This window comes from Gobio gobio (genome assembly GCF_949357685.1).
Source record: "Gobio gobio genome assembly, chromosome: 16".
NCBI classification, from domain to species: domain Eukaryota; kingdom Metazoa; phylum Chordata; class Actinopteri; order Cypriniformes; family Gobionidae; genus Gobio; species Gobio gobio.
Window position 1 is genome coordinate 10,401,504 of NC_137109.1, and position 19,363 is coordinate 10,420,866.

General features: G+C 41.1%; 4 protein-coding genes across 17 annotated transcripts in view; all 4 read right to left on the bottom strand.

The window, feature by feature from the left end:
- The window catches only part of LOC307140223 (protocadherin gamma-A11-like), a gene marked incomplete at its 5' end in the record, with an annotated part of 277,967 nt that overhangs the window by 104,855 nt on the left and 153,749 nt on the right, over positions 1-19,363 (bottom strand). The window contains one exon of one of the 14 annotated variants that reach the window (XM_079839549.1): positions 12,935-15,334. The exons of 12 other annotated variants lie outside the window; for them this stretch is intronic. In XM_079839549.1, the coding sequence (XP_079695675.1) occupies positions 12,935-15,334 (2,400 nt within the window). Of the gene's footprint in view, positions 1-1,597; positions 3,998-12,934; positions 15,335-19,363 lie in introns of those variants that run through there. One more of the 14 variants, XM_079839553.1, reaches the window with a different exon arrangement.
- Positions 5,411-7,662, bottom strand: LOC307139473 (protocadherin gamma-A11-like; the record flags this gene model as incomplete). Its single annotated transcript, XM_079838473.1, is given in 2 exon segments — positions 5,411-5,442; positions 5,445-7,662. Coding segments are annotated over 2 exon segments (2,250 nt in total).
- Positions 9,432-11,683, bottom strand: LOC307139474 (protocadherin gamma-A11-like; the record flags this gene model as incomplete). Its single annotated transcript, XM_079838474.1, is given in 2 exon segments — positions 9,432-9,463; positions 9,466-11,683. Coding segments are annotated over 2 exon segments (2,250 nt in total).
- LOC307140232 (protocadherin beta-16-like) lies at positions 16,634-19,355 on the bottom strand (the record flags this gene model as incomplete). Its single annotated transcript, XM_079839574.1, has 1 exon — positions 16,634-19,355. The coding sequence occupies one exon, from the start codon at positions 19,353-19,355 to the stop codon at positions 16,905-16,907; it is 2,451 nt and encodes an 816-aa protein (XP_079695700.1). The 3' UTR covers positions 16,634-16,904.

Below are 19,363 nucleotides of genomic sequence, written 5' to 3' on the forward strand. Positions count from 1 at the left end.
TCCGTGAAATTCCCTCACTACTAAATATTCCACAGTCAACTGGTAGTGGTATTATAACAAAGTGGAAGCAATTGGGAACAACAGCAACTCAGCCACAAAGTGGTAGGCCACGTAAAATCACAGAGCGGGATCAGCGCATGCTGAGGTGCTCAGAAGTCGCCAACTTTCTGCAAAGTCAATAGCTACAGACCTCCGAACTTCATGTGGCCTTCAGATTAGCTCAAGAACAGTGTGAAGAGCTTCATGGATGGGTTTCCATGGGCGAGCAGCTGCATCCAAGCCTTACATCACCAAGTGCAATGCAAAGCGTCGGATGCAGTGGGCTAAAGTGCTCCGCCACTGGACTCTAGAGCAGTGGAGACGTGTTCCCTGGAGTGACCAATCACGCTTCTCTGTCTGGCAATCCGATGGATGAGTCTGGGTTTGGCGGTTGCCAGGTGAACGGTACTTGCCTGATTGCATTGTGCCAAGTGTAAAGTTTGGTCCAACATGACTGTGCACCAGTGCACAAAGCAAGGTCCATAAAGACATGGATGAGCGAGTTTGGTGTGGAGGAATTTGTCCTGACCTCAACCTGATAGAACACCTTTGGGATGAATTAGAGCGGAGACTGCAAGCCAGGCCTTTTCGTCCAACATCAGTATCTGACCTCACAAATGTGCTTCTAGAAGAATGGTCAAAAATTCCCATAAACACACTCCTAAACCTTCCCAGAAGAGTTGAAGCTGTTAGAGCTGCAAAAGGTGGGCCAACTCCATATTAAACCCTACAGATTAAGAATGGGATGTCATTAAAGTTCATGTGCATGTAATGGCAGACATCCCAAAACGTTTGGCAATATAGTGTATACGACTTTGAGTAAATAAAGTTTGAAGGGAAAAAATTGAAAAAATACATTTCGTGTTTGCTCAAAGTTTGTATGGGGTCGCATCAGTATGTGGACACTGATAAGACAGACTGGGAGCAATACCTTAAATACAATTATTCACATAAGAAATATCTAATCAGGAATTAAATAAAAAAGCTTAAGTTTTGAACAGGGGGACAGACCAATAAGATGTTAAAAACTCAAAAAGATGATTTGCTGTAAAGAGATGTAGCAGAATATATGAGGTAAATGACGTGTCGCAGCGATTCAGGACCATGGTCAGGGGCAGCAAAAGCAAACGCTGAATAGAGTTTCTCACTTCTTGACAAAATCAAGTGACAATCACGCAAGGAAAATGTTTAAAATGGCAAAAAATTTACTGTGAATACCACATGTTAATAATGTTAACAATTGTTAAGAGACATTTTAGTTACAGCGTGCTATATACTGTTGGACTTCAACTGAAAATAAAATGTAAAATAAAATGAATAAAAAATATGTAAAAAGCAAGTTACACAACATTTCAAAGAATAAAATATAGAAACTCATTTATAAGCTGAAAAAAATTAAGCATTAATTTCCTGTCATAGGCCCTGGAAAGATGAACATGTGTACAACAAAACAAATTGATCAGACTATAATACACGGATAAAAATGCAACAGCAGTTAATTTGTGGCATTTTCAGCTGAAATAAATACAATTTTTCTTAAAATTGCAGAAACACTCACCTGATCACCACAATCATCAAAGTTCAGTCTCTCTCTTTGCGCATGCGTGAGTGTCTGTGTTCCACTGGTGTCCAGACTAATGATGCTCTCACTGCAAGGTCTGACGTATTTCAGATCACTCTTTCTGGAGTCAGTGGTTCTGCAAACCTCATAATTGTACACGTGCTGTAAAGTTCCTGTGCCGCCTACGTCTGCGTAAAGAGGCGGATAATACGGAATAACTGGAAGATTCGCTCCAGATTTATAAAACATCCGCTCGCGTCTCCATCTGTAGCATTTGACTGACAGTATGGCAATGATAGACACGATAAACAGAAATGAAACCACAGCCAAGGCCAAGACTAGATAGAAAGTCAGGTTGTCGTTGTATTCCTTGTCGTGCGTAAAGTCAGTGAACTCCGAGAGCACTTCAGGGAAGCTGTCCGCCACCGCCACGTTAACATTGACTGTAGCTGATCGAGAGGGCTGGCCGTTGTCCTCCACTACAACAGTGAGTCTTTGTTTGACAGCATCTTTATCTGTCACTTGGCGAACAGTTCTTATTTCTCCATTCTGTAAGCCCACTTCAAACAGCGCCCTGTCTGTGGCTTTCTGCAGTTTATATGAGAGCCAGGCATTCTGTCCAGAGTCCACATCAACAGCCACCACTTTAGTCACCAGATAACCCACATCTGCCGAACGAGGCACTATTTCAGCCACCACAGAAGCGCCTGACTGGACCGGATAAAGAACCTGAGGCGCGTTGTCATTCTGGTCCTGGATGATTATTTTCACGCTCGCGTTGCTGCTGAGAGGAGGAGAGCCTCCGTCCTGCGCTTTTACGCGGAACTGGAAATCTTTGATCTGCTCGTAATCGAAAGATCGCACTGCATGTATGACTCCACTATCAGCACTAACGGACACTAACGAGGACACGGGCACTCCGTTAACCGACGAGTCCTCCAGTATGTAAGACACACGGGCATTCTGGTTAAAATCTGCGTCTCTGGCTCTGACTGTGAATATGGAAAGACCTGGTGTGTTGTTTTCTTGAACAGAAGCCTCATATGAGCTCTTCTCAAAGACGGGCGCGTTATCATTCACATCTGATATCTGTAAGGAGAGAGTGACGCTGCTGGAGAGAGAGGGCACGCCCTCATCAGCGCACGTCACACTGATGTTATACTCAGACTCTCGCTCTCGGTCTAAATCACCATCTGTCACTAAACTGAAGAAATTATTATTTGTTGACTTCAGGGTAAAGGGAATATTCTCGTTAATTGAGCAATGAATTTTACCGTTTTCACCCGCATCTGGGTCTTGCACGTTGATCATTGTTACAACAGTTCCAGGATTAGAGTTTTCTGATAAACTGGTTAATTTAGACATGATGTTGATGAGTGGTTTATTGTCATTTATATCAATCACATCTACATCGATTTTACAAGAATCAGTCAGACCCCCGTCATCGCTCGCCTGTGCGTGAATCTGATAATGCCGAGCTTTTTCATAATCTATATTCCCTGTTACTCTCACCTCGCCGTTTGTTTCGTTAATTTCAAACAATTCCGGAACATTGTCCAGGGTGTTTGTAATAGTATATTTTACTTTGCCGTTTGAGCCCTCGTCCAAATCTGAAGCGCTCACCGTCGTTACAACTGTGCCTTTGAGGGCATTCTCAATGACGGTCCCTTTATATATTTTATGCGTAAAAACAGGCGCGTTGTCGTTGGCATCTAAAACTGTAATATGTATCTGCGCAGTACCAGACAATTGTGGATCCCCTCCATCTATCGCTGTCAGAACCAGAGACAAATGCTCTTGCTTTTCACGATCGAGGGGTTTCTGAAGAACCATTTCTACAAGCTTACTGCCGTCTGCCTGACTTTGCAATTTCAATAAAAAATTATCAGTGGGCTTTAGTAAATATGTCTGCAGGCCGTTTATTCCGACATCTAAATCCATTGCTCTCTCTAAAACAAATACTGCCCCAGTTACAGCTGACTCACTGATTCTGAATCTCATTTCATCCCTTTTAAAAGAAGGTGAATGGTCATTCACATCTGTAACTTCAATTGTAACGGAGTAAAATTCCATCGGGTTTTCCAGAATAATCTGTAAATGCAGCGCGCAAGGCGTTGTCTGTCCGCACAGCGCCTCTCGGTCTATTCTCTCTTTGATAAGGAGGACTCCTCTTTCTTTATTCAGCTCGATGTATTCCGCGCTGTCTCCTGTATAAATACGCGCTTTACCCGATTTCAGTCTCTTTAAATCTAAACCCAAATCCTGCGCTATGTTACCGACTAAAGAGCCTTTCGCCATTTCTTCAGGAATGGAGTAACTGACCTGCCCGAGAGCTGAACTGAGAGAGAGAAAGCAAATAAACAGCAGTACTTGCCGCGCCATTGTTCTGTCCGACATTTTGCAGAAGATCACGGGATGAAGAATGAAGCCGAAAACAACTAAATCAGTTCAAACAACTGGAGGAAATCATGTATATGTCCAAAGTGAAAAGAACAAGAAGAGTATATCAATCCAAGAGAAGGATATTAAATACAGTATCTCCGCGTTGTGCCTTCTCTCTCCTCTTCAGACTGCGCTCTCAGCTTCTCTCTCTCTCTAATAATATGGAGATGATGGGGGTGGAACTGCAGCAGATCTGCTCTCTAAACTGACATATTGACCAACAGCGGCACTATGAGTCCAGTCTGATGAACTACAGAAAATGTCAAATTAATAAACCTTTATCTCAGTGTCAGATATATCCGAGGAAAGCAATCTTCTACAAAAAAGTTCTCAAGTATTAAACCATTTTTTTTAATTAAAAATAAATATATACTTCAAAGATTGTATGAGTTTGTGTTAATAAAGATAGAAGAGGGAAAAAATAAATACATTTCATGTTTTGATGAGGCCAAATGTATGAACACTGATAAGACAGACAGGGAGAAATACCTAATATACAACTATACACATAAGAAATATCTAATCAGAAATGAAATAGTGTATAGTTACATTTTTGAACAGGAGGACAGAACAAAAATATGTTGAAAATCTCAAACAGATGATCTGCTGTAAAGAGATGTAGCAGAATATATGAGGTAAATGACGCGTCGCCGCAATTCAGGACCATGGTCAGGGGTCACGCTGAATAGAGTTTCTCACTTCTTGACAAAAATAAGAGAACATCATGCTAGGATTTTTTTCTTTAAATGGCAAAAAACTAACTGTGCAAGCAACAATAGGTTAATGTTAACAATTGTTAACTGACATTTCAGCGGCAGCGCGCCGTGTACTGCAGGACTTCAGCTGCAAATAAATAAACACGGAATAAAAAGCAACTTCCACTTAACGAATAAAAGGAAACACATACAAAATCAATCGGAAGCAGAAAATAAGCAGTCATTTTCTTTCTTTCATAGCTGTACAGGAAAAATGAACTACAAGTAACAAGTCGACCTCAAACAAGAGAATACATATTTGAATTACACAACTGCAAGAAAATACTAAAATGAAAAGATTAGCCAGACTATAATAAACGGATAAAAATAAATAGCAGATGATTCGTGTAATTTCTTTCTAAAAATTATTTAAACATTTCTTGAAATTTCGACCGTGTCAACAAATTGTTAAATCACAAGAAATATTTTAAAATATCACATAAATTAATAAAACATCATTCTCACCTGATCACCACAATCATCAAAGTTCAGTCTCTCCCTTTGCGCATGCGTGAGTGTCTGTGTTCCACTGGTGTCCAGACTAATGATGCTCTCACTGCAAGGTCTGACGTATTTCAGATCACTCTTTCTGGAGTCAGTGGTTCTGCAAACCTCATAATTGTACACGTGCTGTAAAGTTCCTGTGCCGCCTACGTCTGCGTAAAGAGGCGGATAATACGGAATAACTGGAAGATTCGCTCCAGATTTATAAAACATCCGCTCGCGTCTCCATCTGTAGCATTTGACTGACAGTATGGCAATGATAGACACGATAAACAGAAATGAAACCACAGCCAAGGCCAAGACTAGATAGAAAGTCAGGTTGTCGTTGTATTCCTTGTCGTGCGTAAAGTCAGTGAACTCCGAGAGCACTTCAGGGAAGCTGTCCGCCACCGCCACGTTAACATTGACTGTAGCTGATCGAGAGGGCTGGCCGTTGTCCTCCACTACAACAGTGAGTCTTTGTTTGACAGCATCTTTATCTGTCACTTGGCGTACAGTTCTTATTTCTCCATTCTGTAAGCCCACTTCAAACAGCGCCCTGTCTGTGGCTTTCTGCAGTTTATATGAGAGCCAGGCATTCTGTCCAGAGTCCACATCAACAGCCACCACTTTAGTCACCAGATAACCCACATCTGCCGAACGAGGCACTATTTCAGCCACCACAGAAGCGCCTGACTGGACCGGATACAGAACCTGAGGCGCGTTGTCATTCTGGTCCTGGATGATTATTTTCACGCTCGCGTTGCTGCTGAGAGGAGGAGAGCCTCCATCCTGCGCTTTTACGCGGAACTGGAAATCTTTGATCTGCTCGTAATCGAAAGATCGCACTGCATGTATGACTCCACTATCAGCACTAACGGACACTAACGAGGACACGGGCACTCCGTTAACCGACGAGTCCTCCAGTATGTAAGACACACGGGCATTCTGGTTAAAATCTGCGTCTCTGGCTCTGACTGTGAATATGGAAAGACCCGGTGTGTTGTTTTCTTGAACAGAAGCCTCATATGAGCTCTTCTCAAAGACGGGCGCGTTATCATTCACATCTGATATCTGTAAGGAGAGAGTGACGCTGCTGGAGAGAGAGGGCACGCCCTCATCAGCGCACGTCACACTGATGTTATACTCAGACTCTCTCTCTCGATCTAAATCACTGTCTGTGACTAAACTGAAGAAATTGTTATTAGTGGATTTCAGAGAAAATGGGATATTTTCACTAATAGAACACTGAACTTTTCCATTTTCTCCCGAATCAAGATCCTGAACATTTATCATTGTAACTACAGTCTCAGATGCGGAATTTTCAGCAATCACGTTTGTTTTGGACATGATATTGATCACTGGCTTATTATCATTGATATCAATGACATCAACTACGATTTTACATGAATCACTAAAACCTCCGTGATCACTCGCTTGTACACGGATCTCGAAGTGCCGAGCTTGTTCATAGTCCGCTAGACCTGTCAGTCTTACTTTACCATCAGACTCGTTTATTTCAAATATATCCCGTACTTTATCTAGAGTGTTTGTTATAGTATAGCTTATGTCACCATTTATTCCTTGATCTAGATCTGACGCACTAACTGTCGCTACAATTGTTCCTTTAGGTGAATTTTCAGTTACAGTGGCTTTATAAACTGATTGTGTGAAAACAGGAGAGTTATCGTTCGCATCTAAAACAATAATATTTATTTGTATATTACCAGACATTTGTGGATCTCCCCCGTCAATGGCTGTTAACGTTAAAGACATATACTCCTGCTTCTCGCGATCTAGAGGCTTTTGTAAAATCATTTCGATATGATGGTCTCCTCCTGGCTGAATCTTGAATTTCAGTGCAAAATGATCTGTGGGTTTTAACGAGTAAGTCTGAAGACCATTAATTCCAACGTCAAAATCCCTAGCAGGCTCTATCGTGAATTTTGTGCCAATGGACGCAGATTCACTAATTCTAAAATTAATCTCAGCTTTTTCAAAAAATGGTGCATTGTCATTTATATCAAGCATCTCAACATTAACACTATATAATTCCATCGGGTTTTCCAGGATAATCTGTAAATGCAGCGCGCAAGGCGTTGTCTGTCCGCACAGCGCCTCTCGGTCTATTCTCTCTTTGATAAGGAGGACTCCTCTTTCTTTATTCAGCTCGATGTATTCCGCGCTGTCTCCTGTATAAATACGCGCTTTACCCGATTTCAGTCTCTTTAAATCTAAACCCAAATCCTGCGCTATGTTACCGACTAAAGAGCCTTTCGCCATTTCTTCAGGAATGGAGTAACTGACCTGCCCGAGAGCTGAACTGAGAGAGAGAAAGCAAATAAACAGCAGTACTTGCCGCGCCATTGTTCTGTCCGACATTTTGCAGAAGATCACGGGATGAAGAATGAAGCCGAAAACAACTAAATCAGTTCAAACAACTGGAGGAAATCATGTATATGTCCAAAGTGAAAAGAACAAGAAGAGTATATCAATCCAAGAGAAGGATATTAAATACAGTATCTCCGCGTTGTGCCTTCTCTCTCCTCTTCAGACTGCGCTCTCAGCTTCTCTCTCTCTCTAATAATATGGAGATGATGGGGGTGGAACTGCAGCAGATCTGCTCTCTAAACTGACATATTGACCAACAGCGGCACTATGAGTCCAGTCTGATGAACTACAGAACATTTAAAATGTATGAACCTTTATCTCAGTGTTAGACAGGTCTGAGAAAGCAATTTAGTAAAAGTTATGAAGTATAAAAAAAACAATAAAAAAAAAACAATGAGCATAACAATACAAGTATCTGTAAAATAAAATAATTGTATAAGTCTGTGTTAATAATTAAGAAAAAACACTGAGCGAACAAGAATTTATTAATTTGTTTCAATATTTTGATCAGAGACACAGGGATAAATATCTAAAATACAACTATGCATAACACATATCTAGATACGACTAAAATAATGTAGTTTAACTTTTTAAAAGGAGGACAGACGATAACCAGATGGAAATCTCAAAATGATGGTGTACTGTAAAGAGATGCCACAGGATACATGACGTGACCGCGTCTCACTGTATTTCAGGACCATGGCCAGGGAAACTGACCAGAGTTTTTCACTTTATGACAAAGACGAGCAAAAGTCTTGCTGTTTTCTTGCAAGCAAAAGCAGAGGCAGGTATAGTGTGCTATAAAAAGTGGAATTAAAACTTAAATTCAAGAGGGAAAGGATATATATATATCTGTAAGGCATATACGCATAAATGATTAAATAAAGCAAGCAATCCGTACATTTTTCTTGTCTGTACAAAAAGTGATGACATGAATTCATGTCGAAATACACAAGGACTCAAATAATAGAGAAGAATGATTTGACCAATATAACTGCAGAAAACTACAAAAGTTGAGCAAAATTGTTACGGTTTGTGTCTCGTGTTTTCTTCTCCTTGTAATGACGTCATGACTCTGTTTTTTTTTCTCTGTGTCTGAGCTCCTTATTAGGTCCGCACCTGTGTGTCATTATACACCTGCACCTCGTTGGAGTCGTTTTGGATCCACTATAATAAAGGCACTGAAGCGGAGCATGGCAGGAGAGAGGAGAACCAGCAAACAAGCTTTTCATTTTCTTTTGATTTAGTTAAATTACTTTGTTGTTCGTCTTGTTAATATTTGTTACCTTCATATTATTTGAAGTGAAGTATGTTTCTGTGTCTGTGATACGTGTTTCGTGAGTTTCTATATGTTCGTGAGTATAATAAATGTTAATGCAGTGTACTCATGTTTCACGTGTCCTTCTTTATGTTGCGAAACCCTTACGTAGCCACTTTTAACAAAAGGGTTCGTAACAAAAATAAACTATAAGTATTAAAAAAAAGCACAATAGCAGAAACGATTATTTTAAGAAAACTATTAAGTGACTGCGTCAACAGTTCAAGCAAACATGTTCAATCATTAGAAACGTTTTAAAATACCACATAAATTAGTTATAAAAATAATTCTCACCTGATCACCACAATCATCAAAGTTCAGTCTCTCCCTTTGCGCATGCGTCAGTGTCTGTGTCCCACTGGTGTCCAGACTAATGATGCTCTCACTGCAAGGTCTGACGTATTTCAGATCACTCTTTCTGGAGTCAGTGGTTCTGCAAACCTCATAATTGTACACGTGCTGTAAAGTTCCTGTGCCGCCTACGTCTGCGTAAAGAGGCGGATAATACGGAATAACTGGAAGATTCGCTCCAGATTTATAAAACATCCGCTCGCGTCTCCATCTGTAGCATTTGACTGATAGTATGGCAATGATAGACACGATAAAGAGAAATGAAACCACAGCCAAGGCCAAGACTAGATAGAAAGTCAGGTTGTCGTTGTATTCCCTGTCGTGCGTAAAGTCAGTGAACTCCGAGAGCACTTCAGGGAAGCTGTCCGCCACCGCCACGTTAACATTGACTGTAGCTGATCGAGAGGGCTGGCCGTTGTCCTCCACTACAACAGTGAGTCTTTGTTTGACAGCATCTTTATCTGTCACTTGGCGTACAGTTCTTATTTCTCCATTCTGTAAGCCCACTTCAAACAGCGCCCTGTCTGTGGCTTTCTGCAGTTTATATGAGAGCCAGGCATTCTGTCCAGAGTCCACATCAACAGCCACCACTTTAGTCACCAGGTAACCCACATCTGCCGAACGAGGCACTATTTCAGCCACCACAGAAGCGCCTGACTGGACCGGATACAGAACCTGAGGCGCGTTGTCATTCTGGTCCTGGATGATTATTTTCACGCTCGCGTTGCTGCTGAGAGGAGGAGAGCCTCCGTCCTGCGCTTTTACGCGGAACTGGAAATCTTTGATCTGCTCGTAATCGAAAGATCGCACTGCATGTATGACTCCACTATCAGCACTAACGGACACTAACGAGGACACGGGCACTCCGTTAACCGACGAGTCCTCCAGTATGTAAGACACACGGGCATTCTGGTTAAAATCTGCGTCTCTGGCTCTGACTGTGAATATGGAAAGACCCGGTGTGTTGTTTTCTTGAACAGAAGCCTCATATGAGCTCTTCTCAAAGACGGGCGCGTTATCATTCACATCTGATATCTGTAAGGAGAGAGTGACGCTGCTGGAGAGAGAGGGCACGCCCTCATCAGCGCACGTCACACTGATGTTATACTCAGACTCTCGCTCTCGATCTAAATCACTGTCTGTCACTAAACTGAAGAAATTATTATTAGTTGATTTCAGAGAAAATGGGATATTTTCACTAATAGAACATTGAACTTTCCCATTTTCTCCTGAATCAGGATCCTGAACATTGACCATAATAACCACCGTGTCAGAAGGAGAATTTTCCGCTATCACGTTTGTTTTGGACATAATATTTATCACTGGCTTATTATCATTGATATCAATGACGTCAACTATGATTTTACAGGAATCCGTCAGACCACCGTGATCACTGGCCTGAACGCGTATCTCGTAATTGCGAGCTTTTTCAAAATCTATTATTCCGACCACGCTAACTTGGCCATTATCTTTATTTATGCTAAATAACTGACGCACGTTATCTTGCATGTTAGTAATGGAATACTCTATCTTACTATTTACACCCTCATCGGCGTCAGTTGCGCTCACTGTTGACACAATAGTGTCTTTTCGCGCATTCTCGGTTACAGTCGCTTTATACACTGACTGCGAGAAAACAGGAGCATTGTCGTTGACGTCTAAAACAGTAATGTGAATCTCTATACTGCCAGACAACTGAGGATCTCCTCCATCAACAGCTGTGAGCACTAATTTTATATCATGCTGTTTTTCACGATCTAAAGGCTTTTGTAGAACCATTTCGACATTTTGTGCGCCTCCGTGTTGATTTTTAAATTTAAGATTGAAATTATCAGTTGGTTTTAGCATATAGCTCTGAAGGCCATTGATTCCCACATCGAGATCTATAGCAGGTTCTAACGTAAATTTTGACTCTAAAATGGCTGATTCGCTGATTCTGAAATGAATCCTACCCTTTTCAAAACTGGGAATGTTGTCATTAATATCTACTATTTCAATGGTAACGCTAAAAAATTCCATCGGGTTTTCCAGTATAATCTGTAAATGCAGCGCGCAAGGCGTTGTCTGTCCGCACAGCGCCTCTCGGTCTATTCTCTCTTTGATAAGGAGGACTCCTCTTTCTTTATTCAGCTCGATGTATTCCGCGCTGTCTCCTGTATAAATACGCGCTTTACCCGATTTCAGTCTCTTTAAATCTAAACCCAAATCCTGCGCTATGTTCCCGACTAAAGAGCCTTTCGCCATTTCTTCAGGAATGGAGTAACTGACCTGCCCGAGAGCTGAACTGAGAGAGAGAAAGCAAATAAACAGCAGTACTTGCCGCGCCATTGTTCTGTCCGACATTTTGCAGAAGATCACGGGATGAAGAATAAAGCAGAAAACAACTAAATCAGTCCAAACAACTGGAGGAAATCATGTATGTGTCCAAAGTGAAAAGAACAAGAAGAGTATATCAATCCAAGAGAAGGATATTAAATACAGTATCTCCGCGTTGTGCCTTCTCTCTCCTCTTCAGACTGCGCTCTCAGCTTCTCTCTCTCTCTAATAATATGGAGATGATGGGGGTGGAACTGCAGCAGATCTGCTCTCTAAACTGACATATTGACCAACAGCGGCACTATGAGTCCAGTTTGATGAACTACAGAAAATGTAAAATTAATAAACCTTTATCTCAATGACTGACGTGTCCGAGAAAAGCAGTTTACTAAACAAAGTTCTAAAGTATGAAAAGTCCTTATTAATAAATGTCTATGAAATGCAAAGATTGTATGAGTTTGAAAAATATGGAAGTAGGAAATTGGGCAAATAAATAAATAAATACATTTTCTGATTGTTCAAGGTTTGCTAAGGCAATATCAGTATGCCAACAATGATCAGACAGACATGGAGAAATACCTTAAATACAATAACACACATAAGTAAGAGCCAATCAGTAATGAAACAGTATATAGTTTAACTTTTGAACAGGAGGACAGACCAATAAGATGTTAAAATCTCAAACAGATGATCTGCTGTAAAGAGATGTAGCAGAATATATGAGGTAAATGACGCGGCGCCGCGATTCAGGACCATGGTCAGGGGCAGCAAAAGCAAACGCTGAATAGAGTTTCTCACTTCTTGAAAAAAAAACTAGTGAAAATCACACAAGAAGAAAATTTTAAATGGCACGAACTGTTAATGCCACATGTTATTAATGTTAACAATGTACAGTAGGACTTAAACTGAAAATAGAATGTCAAAATTAAAAGAATAAAATAATGAATCCACTGAACACAAAGGAAAAATGAATAAAGAAAATCATTTATAAGACGAAAAATAGCCTTCGTTTTTGTCACGGCTGTACAGGAAATATGAACTACATATATGTAAAACAAAACAAAACAAAAAAGTTTACCAGACTAGAATTAACGCATGAAAATACAACACCAGATGATCCGTACCATGTTCAGCTATATTTAAACAAATTCTTAAAAATGCAGATATACTTCATTTCAGAAAACCAGTCAGCGACCGGATCAACAGTTAAAGCAAACATGTTCAATAATGAGAAACGTTTTAAAATATCACATAAATTATTTATAAAATAATTCTCACCTGATCACCACAATCATCAAAGTTCAGTCTCTCCCTTTGCGCATGCGTGAGTGTCTGTGTCCCACTGGTGTCCAGACTAATGATGCTCTCACTGCAAGGTCTGACGTATTTCAGATCACTCTTTCTGGAGTCAGTGGTTCTGCAAACCTCATAATTGTACACGTGCTGTAAAGTTCCTGTGCCGCCTACGTCTGCGTAAAGAGGCGGATAATACGGAATAACCGGAAGATTCGCTCCAGATTTATAAAACATCCGCTCGCGTCTCCATCTGTAGCATTTGACTGACAGTATGGCAATGATAGACACGATAAAGAGAAATGAAACCACAGCCAAGGCCAAGACTAGATAGAAAGTCAGGTTGTCGTTGTATTCCTTGTCGTGCGTAAAGTCAGTGAACTCCGAGAGCACTTCAGGGAAGCTGTCCGCCACCGCCACGTTAACATTGACTGTAGCTGATCGAGAGGGCTGGCCGTTGTCCTCCACTACAACAGTGAGTCTTTGTTTGACAGCATCTTTATCTGTCACTTGGCGTACAGTTCTTATTTCTCCATTCTGTAAGCCCACTTCAAACAGCGCCCTGTCTGTGGCTTTCTGCAGTTTATATGAGAGCCAGGCATTCTGTCCAGAGTCCACATCAACAGCCACCACTTTAGTCACCAGGTAACCCACATCTGCCGAACGAGGCACTATTTCAGCCACCACAGAAGCGCCTGACTGGACCGGATACAGAACCTGAGGCGCGTTGTCATTCTGGTCCTGGATGATTATTTTCACGCTCGCGTTGCTGCTGAGAGGAGGAGAGCCTCCGTCCTGCGCTTTTACGCGGAACTGGAAATCTTTGATCTGCTCGTAATCGAAAGATCGCACTGCATGTATGACTCCACTATCAGCACTAACGGACACTAACGAGGACACGGGCACTCCGTTAACCGACGAGTCCTCCAGTATGTAAGACACACGGGCATTCTGGTTAAAATCTGCGTCTCTGGCTCTGACTGTGAATATGGAAAGACCCGGTGTGTTGTTTTCTTGAACAGAAGCCTCATATGAGCTCTTCTCAAAGACGGGCGCGTTATCATTCACATCTGATATCTGTAAGGAGAGAGTGACGCTGCTGGAGAGAGAGGGCACGCCCTCATCAGCGCACGTCACACTGATGTTATACTCAGACTCTCTCTCTCGGTCTAAATCACTGTCTGTCACTAAACTGAAGAAATTATTATTAGTTGATTTCAGAGAAAATGGGATATTTTCACTAATAGAACACTGAACTTTCCCATTTTCTCCTGAATCAGGATCCTGAACATTTATCATAATAACCACCGTGTCAGAAGGAGAATTTTCCGCTATTACGTTTGTTTTGGACATAATATTTATCACTGGCTTATTATCATTGATATCAATGACGTCAACTATGATTTTACAGGAATCAGTGAGACCACCGTGATCACTGGCCTGAACGCGTATCTCGTAATTGCGAGCTTTTTCAAAATCTATTATTCCGACCACCGTAACCTGCCCGTTATCTTCATTTATGTCAAATAATTGCTGAGCATCATCTTCTATATTTGCAATAGAATACTCTATCTTACTATTTACACCCTCATCGGCGTCAGTTGCGCTCACTGTTGACACAATAGTGTCTTTTGGCGCATTCTCGGTTACAGTCGCTTTATACACTGACTGCGAGAAAACAGGAGCATTGTCGTTGACGTCTAAAACAGTAATGTGAATCTCTATACTGCCAGACAACTGAGGATCTCCTCCATCAACAGCTGTGAGCACTAATTTTATATCATGCTGTTTTTCACGATCTAATGGCTTTTGTAGAACCATTTCGACATTTTTCCCATCTCCAGGTTGATTTTTAAATTTAAGATTGAAATTATCAGTTGGTTTTAGCATATAGCTCTGAAGGCCATTGGTTCCCACATCGAGATCTATAGCAGGTTCTAACATAAATTTAGACCCCAAAATGGCTGATTCGCTGATTCTAAAAATAATCTTACTCTTTTTAAAACTGGGCGTGTTGTCATTAATATCTACTATTTCAATGGTAACGCTAAAAAATTCCATCGGGTTTTCCAGAATAATCTGTAAATGCAGCGCGCAAGGCGTTGTCTGTCCGCACAGCGCCTCTCGGTCTATTCTCTCTTTGATAAGGAGGACTCCTCTTTCTTTATTCAGCTCGATGTATTCCGCGCTGTCTCCTGTATAAATACGCGCTTTACCCGATTTCAGTCTCTTTAAATCTAAACCCAAATCCTGCGCTATGTTCCCGACTAAAGAGCCTTTCGCCATTTCTTCAGGAATGGAGTAACTGACCTGCCCGAGAGCTGAACTGAGAGAGAGAAAGCAAATAAACAGCAGTACTTGCCGCGCCATTGTTCTGTCCGACATTTTGCAGAAGATCACGGGATGAAGAATAAAGAAGAAAACAACTAAATCAGTCCAAACAACTGGAGGAATTCACATATATGTCCAAAGTGAAAAGAACAAGAAGAGTATATCAATCCAAGAGAAGGATATTAAATACAGTATCTCCGCGTTGTGCCTTCTCTCTCCTCTTCAGACTGCGCTCTCAGCTTCTCTCTCTCTCTAATAATATGGAGATGATGGGGGTGGAACTGCAGCAGATCTGCTCTCTAAACTGACATATTGACCAACAGCGGCACTATGAGTCCAGTCTGATGAACTACAGAACATTTAAAATGTATGAACCTTTATCTCAGTGTTAGACAGGTCTGAGAAAGCAATTTAGTAAAAGTTATGAAGTATAAAAAAAACAATAAAAAAAAAACAATGAGCATAACAATACAAGTATCTGTAAAATAAAATAATTGTATAAGTCTGTGTTAATAATTAAGAAAAAACACTGAGCGAACAAGAATTTATTAATTTGTTTCAATATTTTGATCAGAGACACAGGGATAAATATCTAAAATACAACTATGCATAACACATATCTAGATACGACTAAAATAATGTAGTTTAACTTTTTAAAAGGAGGACAGACGATAACCAGATGGAAATCTCAAAATGATGGTGTACTGTAAAGAGATGCCACAGGATACATGACGTGACCGCGTCTCACTGTATTTCAGGACCATGGCCAGGGAAACTGACCAGAGTTTTTCACTTTATGACAAAGACGAGCAAAAGTCTTGCTGTTTTCTTGCAAGCAAAAGCAGAGGCAGGTATAGTGTGCTATAAAAAGTGGAATTAAAACTTAAATTCAAGAGGGAAAGGATATATATATATCTGTAAGGCATATACGCATAAATGATTAAATAAAGCAAGCAATCCGTACATTTTTCTTGTCTGTACAAAAAGTGATGACATGAATTCATGTCGAAATACACAAGGACTCAAATAATAGAGAAGAATGATTTGACCAATATAACTGCAGAAAACTACAAAAGTTGAGCAAAATTGTTACGGTTTGTGTCTCGTGTTTTCTTCTCCTTGTAATGACGTCATGACTCTGTTTTTTTTTCTCTGTGTCTGAGCTCCTTATTAGGTCCGCACCTGTGTGTCATTATACACCTGCACCTCGTTGGAGTCGTTTTGGATCCACTATAATAAAGGCACTGAAGCGGAGCATGGCAGGAGAGAGGAGAACCAGCAAACAAGCTTTTCATTTTCTTTTGATTTAGTTAAATTACTTTGTTGTTCGTCTTGTTAATATTTGTTACCTTCATATTATTTGAAGTGAAGTATGTTTCTGTGTCTGTGATACGTGTTTCGTGAGTTTCTATATGTTCGTGAGTATAATAAATGTTAATGCAGTGTACTCATGTTTCACGTGTCCTTCTTTATGTTGCGAAACCCTTACGTAGCCACTTTTAACAAAAGGGTTCGTAACAAAAATAAACTATAAGTATTAAAAAAAAGCACAATAGCAGAAACGATTATTTTAAGAAAACTATTAAGTGACTGCGTCAACAGTTCAAGCAAACATGTTCAATCATTAGAAACGTTTTAAAATACCACATAAATTAGTTATAAAAATAATTCTCACCTGATCACCACAATCATCAAAGTTCAGTCTCTCCCTTTGCGCATGCGTCAGTGTCTGTGTCCCACTGGTGTCCAGACTAATGATGCTCTCACTGCAAGGTCTGACGTATTTCAGATCACTCTTTCTGGAGTCAGTGGTTCTGCAAACCTCATAATTGTACACGTGCTGTAAAGTTCCTGTGCCGCCTACGTCTGCGTAAAGAGGCGGATAATACGGAATAACTGGAAGATTCGCTCCAGATTTATAAAACATCCGCTCGCGTCTCCATCTGTAGCATTTGACTGATAGTATGGCAATGATAGACACGATAAAGAGAAATGAAACCACAGCCAAGGCCAAGACTAGATAGAAAGTCAGGTTGTCGTTGTATTCCCTGTCGTGCGTAAAGTCAGTGAACTCCGAGAGCACTTCAGGGAAGCTGTCCGCCACCGCCACGTTAACATTGACTGTAGCTGATCGAGAGGGCTGGCCGTTGTCCTCCACTACAACAGTGAGTCTTTGTTTGACAGCATCTTTATCTGTCACTTGGCGTACAGTTCTTATTTCTCCATTCTGTAAGCCCACTTCAAACAGCGCCCTGTCTGTGGCTTTCTGCAGTTTATATGAGAGCCAGGCATTCTGTCCAGAGTCCACATCAACAGCCACCACTTTAGTCACCAGGTAACCCACATCTGCCGAACGAGGCACTATTTCAGCCACCACAGAAGCGCCTGACTGGACCGGATACAGAACCTGAGGCGCGTTGTCATTCTGGTCCTGGATGATTATTTTCACGCTCGCGTTGCTGCTGAGAGGAGGAGAGCCTCCGTCCTGCGCTTTTACGCGGAACTGGAAATCTTTGATCTGCTCGTAATCGAAAGATCGCACTGCATGTATGACTCCACTATCAGCACTAACGGACACTAACGAGGACACGGGCACTCCGTTAACCGACGAGTCCTCCAGTATGTAAGACACACGGGCATTCTGGTTAAAATCTGCGTCTCTGGCTCTGACTGTGAATATGGAAAGACCCGGTGTGTTGTTTTCTTGAACAGAAGCCTCATATGAGCTCTTCTCAAAGACGGGCGCGTTATCATTCACATCTGATATCTGTAAGGAGAGAGTGACGCTGCTGGAGAGAGAGGGCACGCCCTCATCAGCGCACGTCACACTGATGTTATACTCAGACTCTCGCTCTCGATCTAAATCACTGTCTGTCACTAAACTGAAGAAATTATTATTAGTTGATTTCAGAGAAAATGGGATATTTTCACTAATAGAACATTGAACTTTCCCATTTTCTCCTGAATCAGGATCCTGAACATTGACCATAATAACCACCGTGTCAGAAGGAGAATTTTCCGCTATCACGTTTGTTTTGGACATAATATTTATCACTGGCTTATTATCATTGATATCAATGACGTCAACTATGATTTTACAGGAATCCGTCAGACCACCGTGATCACTGGCCTGAACGCGTATCTCGTAATTGCGAGCTTTTTCAAAATCTATTATTCCGACCACGCTAACTTGGCCATTATCTTTATTTATGCTAAATAACTGACGCACGTTATCTTGCATGTTAGTAATGGAATACTCTATCTTACTATTTACACCCTCATCGGCGTCAGTTGCGCTCACTGTTGACACAATAGTGTCTTTTCGCGCATTCTCGGTTACAGTCGCTTTATACACTGACTGCGAGAAAACAGGAGCATTGTCGTTGACGTCTAAAACAGTAATGTGAATCTCTATACTGCCAGACAACTGAGGATCTCCTCCATCAACAGCTGTGAGCACTAATTTTATATCATGCTGTTTTTCACGATCTAAAGGCTTTTGTAGAACCATTTCGACATTTTGTGCGCCTCCGTGTTGATTTTTAAATTTAAGATTGAAATTATCAGTTGGTTTTAGCATATAGCTCTGAAGGCCATTGATTCCCACATCGAGATCTATAGCAGGTTCTAACGTAAATTTTGACTCTAAAATGGCTGATTCGCTGATTCTGAAATGAATCCTACCCTTTTCAAAACTGGGAATGTTGTCATTAATATCTACTATTTCAATGGTAACGCTAAAAAATTCCATCGGGTTTTCCAGTATAATCTGTAAATGCAGCGCGCAAGGCGTTGTCTGTCCGCACAGCGCCTCTCGGTCTATTCTCTCTTTGATAAGGAGGACTCCTCTTTCTTTATTCAGCTCGATGTATTCCGCGCTGTCTCCTGTATAAATACGCGCTTTACCCGATTTCAGTCTCTTTAAATCTAAACCCAAATCCTGCGCTATGTTCCCGACTAAAGAGCCTTTCGCCATTTCTTCAGGAATGGAGTAACTGACCTGCCCGAGAGCTGAACTGAGAGAGAGAAAGCAAATAAACAGCAGTACTTGCCGCGCCATTGTTCTGTCCGACATTTTGCAGA